General features: G+C 39.7%; 1 protein-coding gene across 1 annotated transcript; it reads right to left on the bottom strand.

Annotated features, from left to right (window-relative positions):
- Positions 1–1,572: 1,572 nt before the first annotated feature.
- BCL2A1 (BCL2 related protein A1) lies at positions 1,573–10,196 on the bottom strand. The gene is made up of 2 exons (XM_082648988.1): positions 9,752–10,196; positions 1,573–1,775 (listed from the first exon to the last, which is right to left on the bottom strand). Exons 1-2 carry the CDS (start codon positions 10,169–10,171, stop codon positions 1,668–1,670), a joined length of 528 nt encoding a protein of 175 aa, XP_082505114.1. The 5' UTR covers positions 10,172–10,196; the 3' UTR covers positions 1,573–1,667.
- Positions 10,197–10,598: the final 402 nt, after the last annotated feature.

Below are 10,598 nucleotides of genomic sequence, written 5' to 3'. Positions count from 1 at the left end.
TGACGTATATTATCTCTCATTCCATGGCTTGCTTTGAGATTTTTTTTTAAACAGCTTTATTGAAATATAATTCACATACCCTCTCTTTGAGTGCTTAACTGTGTCTTTTTAAAAGAATTTCAAAATTTTGGTGATTTCTAAATTACCATTTTTTTCTTTTCTGGTTCAGGTTTTTTGTGTTGTAGCTAAGAAATCTTTGCCTACTCCAAGGTTGTGAAGATTTTCTCCTGTGTTTTCCTCTTGGAGTTTTATAGTTAACATTTAGGTCTGTGATCTGTTTTCACTTTCATTTTTGTGTTTGGCTTGAGGTAGGAGTTGAGGTTCATAAAAGTCTTTTTTCTTTTAAGCAAAGTGCTAAACAGAACACACAGTGAGCTGCACTTTGAAAGACCAGGTCACCAACCAAGCCAGAAATGGTCAGTGATATCCCAGTGTCACTTTGTTAAATAGATCATGGCAGTGTAAAAGCCAGGGTTTGTGGTTTCTTGTGCAAGTGTATTCCAGGTAGCAGTACCCTTACACATGCTTCCTGTTTATGTCCGTTCATGACTATTCATTCCCACCACTTACCTCTGATTAATGCAAAAATGAATTAAAACGTAACATATTTCAGAAGGGGGAGGGGAGGCACTTGGCTGAAGGAGGAAGAAGAAAATGCTCCCTGCCTCCTGCAGACACAATCCCAGGTGGCCTAGGTAGTTGCCTCTCAGATGTGATTTGATAAGTAACCAAAGCTACTTTTGTCAAAAATATTTCCATGCTAGCTTGCCCCAAAGTCCTAATCCCCACCGTTAATAATCACTATGAGAGGTAAAGCATGAATTAACTGAAAGCCCCTGTGAAAATGCCCATAGCCTGAAGGGGGTTGCTGGGGAGGGAAGGCTCTGGTTTCTTTATTGGATCAATCAACAACTTCCTAGGAAAGGAAAAGCAAGCCCCAGTGGGGCAGATATCGTATTGAGGGAGGAAAAGGAAGAGTGGGAAAGTCGAGAACAAGGTACCGTGCTCCCATATCGCAACCAGATTTGCTGACCTAAAAATCGGAACACAGGGGCTAATAAATGACATAATTTTCTACTTTGTGAAATTTTTAAATAGAGAGTTTAACAGTGGCCCAATGTTGAATCGTTTACCTGTCTTTGTTCAGACTATCCCGGAGTCTCCTCCATGTCTGGTTGCCATATTCGTCAACTTTACATGGCAACTCTAAAGTGTGGCAGAGAGGGCATTGGTGGAAAACCCTACGTAAGCATCTAGGGGCACTGGGGACTCCAGAAAGCTTGGAGCCCAGAGGTGCATGGGAAGCAGGCCTCACCCATCATCAGTCTAGACTGGTGACACCGAAAATGATTTTTGGGTAATGGACACACCCTTAAGAAAATCTGCCAAAGACATCACCTTCCTGGTCATCATTCTCTTAATTCAATCCCTGTACCCTGTATTGAGCTTTACCCTTTTGTTGGACCCACAGGCAGGACACAAATTACGTATAGAAACAAATACATACAATTTATTCATTAAAATGGGGACAAAATTCCCATAACTCTGGAATGTCAAGTTATATCATCAAAGTTATTTGTTTAGAAGTAGAAGTAAGTGTTGGCAAGTGCTTCTTGTACGATTCAAGAAAATTAGGCAGATTTCACAATATGGAGTGTCCTTTTTGGTCAATAGTACTGCTTCAGGAGACATAATATTTCACAGATCTTTCCTGTAACTTCCAGAAAAGTCAGCCAGCCAGATTTGGGTTCAAACTTCTTTACAAAGCCATTTTCCTATGAGAGAACAAATTTAACATTTTAACAATTAGTGGAGACTAAGTTTGCTGGAATGAAAAGCAAAGAAACTTTCATTTAAATAATGCAGGTAGTCAATCTTCTCTGTACTTTCACCAGTTTTATTCTATTCATCCTATTATCATTCTCTATCTCCCATTCCAGACTGCTCTAGAGCAGCGCTGTCCAATAAAAATATAGTGCGAGCTTCCTATGTAATTTTTTTTAGTAGCCACATTTTTTTTTTTTTTTTTTTGCGGGATCTTAGTTCCCCAACCAGGGATTGAACCCACACCTTCTGCAGTGAAAGCACAGAGTCCTAACCACTGGGTCACCAGGGAATTCCCAGTAGCCACATTTTTAAAAGTAAAAAGAGGCAAAATTAATTTTTCAAATATATTTAGTTCATCTAAAATGTTGTGATTTGGGGAGTTCCCTAGCGGTCTAGTGATTAAGACTCTGCACTTCCACTGCAGGGGGCGTGGGTTCGATCCCTGCTTGCCAAACTAGGATCCCGCATGCCTGCCTCACAGCCAAAAATAAATGAATGAATGAATGAGTAAATAAATAAACTGTTATGATTTCAATATGTAATCAATATGGAAACAAGATATTTTACTTTTTTTTGTACTGAATCTTTAAAACCCAATGTGTGTTTGTACTCAGGGCATCTCTTAATTCAGACCAGCCACACTGCAACTGTTCAAGGGTCACAAGTGACAAGTGGCTGCTCTATTGGATGGCATAGCTCTAGAGGACAGAAAATCTATCTTTTTTTTCCCTCTTTTTCTTTCAAATGTCTGGTATTGAAATATGCATTTATATTTGTAAACCCCATTGTGCTGAGAGACATGAGGACTCAACAGGAAAGCGAGATTAAATCAGTGCCTCTGAGCCTGTGAGAACATTGTGGTTTCCATTACAGTTCATTCTCTTTGATTAGACATGTTTTTTTTTAAATAAGAGTATAAACCGGACACTGTATGTAATTAATTTATAATCTATTCTTATAGAGCATCCTCACTGAAAAGTACCTATGAGATCACCCGGCCTAATGCCCTCTCTTATTTTCACAAATGAGGAAACTGAGGTCCAGAAAAAAATAAGTTACATAAGGTTACCTGACTTCTTAGTGCTTGGACCTCTACTGGGATGCAGACACCGTTCTTTTCACTCCGTAAATTTTCAAACCACCACCAAGAAGATTAGAAAATAGTTAAAATAATTTTTTTTTAATGTTCGTCCTGTAAACATTTGCTCTACCTCCAGCAAGTTCCATTTCTGGGGGTTACAAATGCCTTCAAGTAGTTCACAGTCTAGTGTGACTAACATCAAAATGTAAACCAAGCAGATTTCTTTGACAGAGAACTCTGTAGTGCCTTGGAATTGTCTTTTTGAGCATCACTGGCAGCGCAGACAAACACCAGTCAGGTGGATTTTCCATTGAAAAGACAGAGCAAGAAAGCCAGCGTCCACTAACCCTCTGTGTGAAGGGTGGAGTCATGCTGGGAGATGCATGCTGTCACCTGCTAACAGAGGAGACAGACTGCCCCTTCTCTTCTTCCTCTGTCCCCTGCCCTTACACACTCACACATTTCCCGTACATTCTAGGTGTGCATGCACTTCAGTGCTCGCCTTCCTAGAATTTTCACAAACCCCGTGTTAATGGGGCACTCTAAAATGATTTTTATTATTGTTACAGTGATCACCATCTATTACAATTAGGCAGATAATATGTCATCCTCATATATATTAAAGTTCTAAACTAAAGCATGAACAAAGGAGGGACTTCCCTGGTGGTCCAGGGTAAGACTCCGTGCTCCCAATGCAGGGGGCCCGGGTTCGATCCCTGGTCGGGGAACTAGATCCCGCATGCATGTCACAACTAAGAAACCCGCATGCGACAACTAAGACCGGGCGCAGCCAAAATAAATAAATAAATGAATAAATATTAAAGCGTGAACAAAGGAAAAAACTGACAAATTCAGCAATATGAAGATGAAAGTTTTTTTAAAACGATAAGAAACTAAAATAAGAATACAGACCAGAAGACTATTTACATTTGCCATGAAAGAGTTCGTTGAAATGTAAGAGAAAAATCATCAAGTCCTTAATAGTTAAAAAAGGCAAAGGCTGGGCTTCCCTGGTGGCACGGTGGTTGGGGGTCCGCCTGCCGTTGCAGGGGACGCGGGTTCGTGCCCCGGTCCGGGAGGGTCCCGCATGCTGCGGAGCGGCTGGGCCCGTGGACCGTGGCCGCTGGGCCTGCGCGTCCGGAGCCTGTGCTCCGCGGCGGGAGAGGCCACAGCGGTGAGAGACCCGCGTACCAAAAAAAAAAAAAAAAAAGGCAAAGGCTGTTAAAAAGAGAAATATATATCATTAACAAGTATATGGGGGGAAGAGGGGGTGGGATGAATTGGGAGGTTGGGATTGCCATATATACACTAATATGTATAAAATAGATAACTAATAAGAACCTGCTATATAAAAAAATAGAATTGTCTTTAAAAAAGTATATGGGAAAAAATTCCACATTACTAGCAGTTAAATAAATTCACATTTTAATATATGGTATTGTTTTTTAGACCTATTAAATTGACCTTGTTATCTTAAGCCTATTAAACCCTCAAAATTATATCTAATGGTTCCGCCCAGTGCTGGTAAAGTTGTGACATTGTCCCATTGATACAAACCTTCTGAAAGCAATATGTATTCCAATATGTATAAGTAGTATAATTATACTCATATATGAACCAATCATTCTGGTGTTAGAAAGTGATCATGAGGTGGTCTTCTAAAATGTGGGGGGAAAACCATCTTCATGTTCAGTATTGAAGCATTATTTCTAAGAAGGGAAAACAGAAACCAACCCAAATGTCTAACAGTTGGGCGTGGCTTAAGTAAATTATGATGCCTGAAACTGGAGGGATATTCTGTAGACACTGAAAGTGTTAACATGGAATAAGTGAGGCAAGTTGTTTAAAAAATCACTCTGACTGCTATGTGGAGAACAGACCATCGCAGGGCAAGCATGGAAGTAGGGACACTGATAGGAGGCTCTTGACATAGTCAAGTGAGAGAGGAAAGTTGCCTGGAGGCACTGGATATGCAGTATTTCAAAGGTGCCCCCAACAGAATTTGCTGATGAGTTGGACAGAGGGTATGAGGGAAAGGGGTCACGGGTGACTCCCAAAGTTAGAGAGCTGAACTTAGGTTTCCTGAAGGACCCACAGGAAGACTTGAACTATGTTTCACCTTAGTTTTCATTAAATGATTTTTAAATCTCAAGTTAAAATTCAAAAGAAATACAAGACGAATCTGGCCCCCAAATCTATTTAATCAAAGGATACGTACGAATTCTTGAGATTGTATTTCATTGCTGCTAGATCTTTACGCCTTTTGGAGATGCCTTTGCCGGATTGAATACTTAGTCAGTCGTCTACATGCCTGTGTGTCCTTTTATTTGCCTTCACCAGACCATTATTTAAAGCAAGACGATCATAAAAAAATACAACCTACTTTGCCTAACTCTTATGACTCAGACTTTAATATACTGGTCACTTGGAAAGCACCAATTCTGACTGTACATCCCTACTTTCAAAAGGGGCTTTCTTTTGGTATTAGAGTAGTTTTAAGAATTACATATTTAAACTTTCTGGAATTTCCCATATAACCTTCATAGTTGTATTAATATCTGACAGTTTACAAAGCACTCTTACAGAAATGTCCTTTAATCTTTTAACTTCCCTTCTAAGGTACGTATTACTGTCTTCATTATATATTACATATAACATAATATAATATTTATTATATTTATTACATTAGGAATCTGAGTTTCAAGTTACTTCTGAAACTCACTCAAGATCACACTTCTAGTGAATGGGAAAACCAGAGTTCAAATCTCAGTTTCTATGCTAGTTCATTCAATCACTCCATCAACAAATATTTGTTGGCTACCTTCTATACCATAGGCCCTGGGCCAAGCATGCAGTATTCGGTGGTGCATTAGGTAGACATGATTCCTCCCGTGTGGAGCTGAGGGCTGAGTGTCCTTTCTACTCAACCAGCACAGGCACAGGAGAATGCTTAACTGAAGAGGGCAAAAGTAAGAAAGCCACCTAGCTGCAAAGGAAAGGCAATCCCAAGGGGTGAGATGAATTTCATCCCAGGTACATTCTAATGGTTTTTAAGAACCAGCCTTTCCTCATGAATGCCAAAGACTGATAAAAAACAAATAGCACTAGCTCTCCTGTGAGATCTATGAGAGCCTATTCGTTTTCAGCACGTCAAATTGGCAGAGGGACAGGAGGAAATAACGGTAAATGTGGAAGAGGAATAGAAAGCGAGATGAGAAGCAGCAAAGAAAAAAGGAAAGAAAGAAAAGAAGGGAGAAAGGGAGGGAGGGAAGGAAAAAGGGGAGGAAGAAAGGAAGGAAAGTAACTCACTTAATGTCATAAATAATCTAATTTATGAGATTATGACCCCATTTTTGATACACTGGTCTTATTTTTTAACCTTTAGGGCATCTGTTTTAGATGGTGGCTAATATCTAACTATAGTTGATGATATAATTTCTGGAGATTAAATCTATTCAGGGAAGTTAGGCAATACTACTACTAATAATAACAATAGCTCTAAGCTTGTATTGAGTTCTTATTTGTAGAAACTGTGTTCTGGGTGCTTTATATATAATATTAATTGATTTAATCCTTACACCAGTCCTGGGAGATAGACGGCAATAGTGTCCCCATTTGACACATGAGGTTTAGCGAAGTTAAATAACTTGTTTACGTCACACAGGTAGTAAGCATGAAATGAACTCAGGTCCGTCTGATTCAGAGTTGGTGCTCTTATTATCTCTGCTGTCCTCACCTACCACATTCTTGATCCAAAAGTTTTCATAAAATCTCTGGGCACACTTAAAATTTAATTAAATATGGGTACTCTCTAGGTGTAGGTGAAATGCCCCTCTCATCTCTCATTATAGGCATGCATCTTTAATCTGGAGCCAGTGACAAGCACATATGAATGACTGTGGACAGGACAAGAGATCAGTGATTTTTTTGGAGAGTTTTCCAGGATGGTAGAAAGTCAGACGTTGGTGCTTGCTTCTTGATGACGTTGTAAAATGCCTCCTCATCTTCCTCTCTTCCTATGGGCCACCTGACTCCACTAGCACAGGCATGGGATTGTACCCTTTCCCTGGAAGTAAGTCAGTCAAGAGTAGGTTCATTCATTCGAGCAGATTTGTCCACATCAGTATACAAAGAAGATACTGGTTTGCCATGCTCGTCTGTACTGATTCAAAAAAGCACTGCCCGTCTTGAACAGATTCAGTGTCTCCTATGAGCTGGGAAAGGACTATTGAGGTTGCTTTGAAATGACATCTTAAAGGGCATTTCTATTCTGTCTAAGCTGTTCAAGTGGAAAAGTCAAGAGCTTAAAACCTACATAAGGACTTGGTGAAGGCTGATGTGTGTGTGGGGGGCACATGTGTGTTTATATCCTGCCATACTCACTCACACTTACACCTGTACCACCCCCAAAAGATGAGTACACTTCTAGACTTTCTCAGAGACAATTCCACACCCTCCACCAATTATGAGTTCCAGGAGCTTACAAAATTTATTAAGAAGTTAAAATTTTCAGTAACGTTTATTCATTTTCTGGGTGTTCCAAACACAGTGCAAACTCATGCAGAGCTTGTAAACTAGTATGCTCATACGTGGGCCTCCGTGCTAACAAACTTCTGCCTTCACTTGAAACCTACACAGCGTAATAGCTGAAATTTCCACCCGTCCTTCAGTATAGCTTTCCACAGCAACCAGAAAAAAACACGACCAACTATCTCACATGCTTTGTCTAGCCCCAAGTCAGGCTGAGTTCCAGGAAGAAAAGGTGATGGAGAAAGGGGAGTGGCTGCAGTAAGCCCTAACGTTATGCAGAAAGACCTCAACAAAATGCAAAAAACATCAAGTAAAAGATTTCATCAACGTTTAAGACATAAGCACCGAAGACATCTATAGTTTTAAAAGACAACAAATTAGAAGATATCTACCACATATATAAAAATAATTTGTGTCCAGAATATTCCAAGAATTCCTACGAATCAGTGAGAAAAAGACAAAATAATAGGAAAACAGCAAAGGATATAAATAGGCAGTTCTCTGAATAAGAATTACAAATGGTCAATAAACATATGTAAAGACGCTCAATATGAAAAGATGTTTAACCTCACTAGTAATCAAGGAAACAAGAATTAAAACAAGATAAATTAGGTATATATTTTTAAGCCAGCAGAATAGGGAAACTATGACAGACTACTATAACCTAATGTTAGTCAGCCGGGAAGGGAGGAAGTGTGGGATATTTGAACAAGCTGTGACGGGAGCATGACTTGGTAGAACCACTTTGGAGGACAAGAATCTAGTAAATTTTAAAAAGTGTTTACACCATGACCTAGCAATTCTATGTCCCAATATCCATCCTAGAAAAACACACACACAAGGGAAGACATGATTAAAGATATTCAATGAAGTATTGTTTGTGATAGCTCTGGAACTAAATAAATATCCATCAGCTAGAAATAACCATTCAACAGCATTTACATACAACAGCGTATACGTATGTAGTACTTTTTTTTTTTTTTTTTGAATATGCTGCGACTGAGCCCCCTGCAGTGGAAGCTCGTTGTCTTCATTAACCTTGGACGGCCAGGGAAGTCCCTGTAGTACTCTTTTAAATACTTATTAACGTGGAACAACTAAGCCCATGCACCACAGCTACTGAGCCTGCGCTCTAGAGCCCGCGAGCCACAACTACTGAACCCCTGTGCCACAACTAGTGAAGCCCATGCGCCTAGAGCCCATGCTCTGCAACAAGAGAAGCCACTGCAATGAGAAGCCCACACACCACAACGAAGAGTAGCCCCCGCTCACCCCAACTAGAGAAAGCCTGCACACAGCAACAGAGACCTAACACAGCCAAAAATAAATAAAAATAAATAAATTTTAAAAAATAAAGTGCCCTTGGATGAAAAAAAAAGAATACCATGTACTATTTATACAAATAATTTATAAATACTATAAATTATTTAGTATTATATTAGTATTGTTACATAGTATTTAGTAATTTATAACAATTGTTTTTACAAAGAAGTGCTGAGTATATTTTCTATGGATATGTTCAACAGGCATGTTTTGCATGTAAAAGAATTGATACCAGTGGATAGCTCTGGGAAGAGGGGAGGCCAGGGTTTGTGTTGAAGAGAGGACATAAGTGCTGTAAAAAATAAGTATTCAGTGTATTGGGATATAAAGAAAAGCATATAGGTCCAGCTGGGAAAGGCCCCTTATCAATATGAGTTGTAATATAGGCTCCCTGCACGATCTTAGCTTTTTGAGACACTGATAATAAAGTGAATTTTTATTTGGAGATTCTTGAATAGTTTCTTGCTGGTGGTGCAGTACATTATTTTTTTTTTAGTCACCAAGCTTTACCAGCCAGAATTTGTCATATTAGAAAACTGAAAAAAGAATCAATTTGTAAGCAATGAACTTGCAAAAATTTACACCTGTCTTTTGTAACATAATATCTAAATATAACAGCATCTAATACCAACTCTTTCTGTACTAATTCTACATTGTCATGACAACGCTAACAAGAGCTAAGTCTCAGACTAGACTCTGACTCTAAAGATGCATTAGGGAGGTGCATCTTTTATTAATCCCCAAAACTCACTCCTGCAATTTACATGGTTAGGAATAAAAACTGAAACCACAAGAGTTTTCCAACTATAAAGTTTTAAGATTCATTGGAAATGAGCTAGAAATTTTATTTTAAAATTTTAAAACTTTTAAAACAAACTACCCAAGGAAAATATAATCCTTACGTAGTTTTTTTTTTTTTTAATCAGCAAGGAAACTGTCAATTCCTATTTCAAAGTAAAGAACAACGAAGAATATTTCCATCACACATACCCAGCCTCCATTCTGCCTTATCCATTCTCCTGTGTTTTTGGTTATGAACTCTGCAACAAAGTAAGAAATCTCCTTGTAAGCGTCCACATCTGGGGCAATTCGCCTTCCTAGAAGTTTCTTGATGAGAATGCCTTCAAATGCAAATATGGTCACAATCCTTCCCCAGTTAACGATGCCATCTTCAAATTCCCTTTCCATCACTTGGTTGAATATTGTTCTGGCGGTGTCTATGGACACAACATCAATATTGTCCAAGCATGGTTTCAAATTCTTTTCAACTTCGTTTTGGACTGAGAAAGCAACGTCTTGTAACACCCTGGATGTTTTGCTTGGACCAGATCCAGGTTGCGGTATCTGCAAGACGTACTTCAGGTAGTCCTGGGCCAGCATGTGAATATAGCCAAACTCGCTGTCGGTCATCTTCTTCCTGCTGGAGAGCAAAGTCTTGAGCTTGTTCACCTGGAAGTGACCAAGGCAGTCTGAAGCACAAACTCACGCAGCTTCGCGTAATATGACACATGGTATCTGGAGGCTGGTGGAATTTCTGTTTGCATCACTTGATAGTATCCTTCCTCCTTGTCACTTTCATACGTAGGCTCTGTGTGAAAGAGAAAGTTTAACATGTGAAAGAAGAAAATGTTTCAAAGAGAGGCCACTTCCTCATCCTGTAAGTGATTAATGCAGGTATTTTTGGTTGGTTTTTTTTGGGGGGGGTACGCGGGCCTCTCACTGTTGTGGCCTCTCCCATTGCGGAGCACAGGCTCCGGACGCGCAGTCTCAGCGGCCATGGCTCACGGGCCCAGCCGCTCCGCGGCACGTGGGATCTTCCCGGACGGGGGCACGAACC

Source organism: Grampus griseus (assembly GCF_964374135.1).
Source record: "Grampus griseus genome assembly, chromosome: 2".
NCBI classification, from domain to species: Eukaryota; Metazoa; Chordata; class Mammalia; order Artiodactyla; family Delphinidae; genus Grampus; species Grampus griseus.
The sequence above is the reverse complement of the archived record's forward strand: the minus strand, read 5'-3'. Positions and strand labels throughout refer to the sequence as shown.

Bases quoted from the DNA above. Each gene is read 5' to 3' on its own strand.
- BCL2A1 (XM_082648988.1), bottom strand. From the start codon at position 10,171: ATGACCGACAGCGAGTTTGGCTATATTCACATGCTGGCCCAGGACTAC. The intron at 1,776-9,751 runs GTATGTGTGATG...GTTCTCTCATAG, and splicing joins TAAGGCAGAATGGAGGCTGG to GAAAATGGCTTTGTAAAGAA.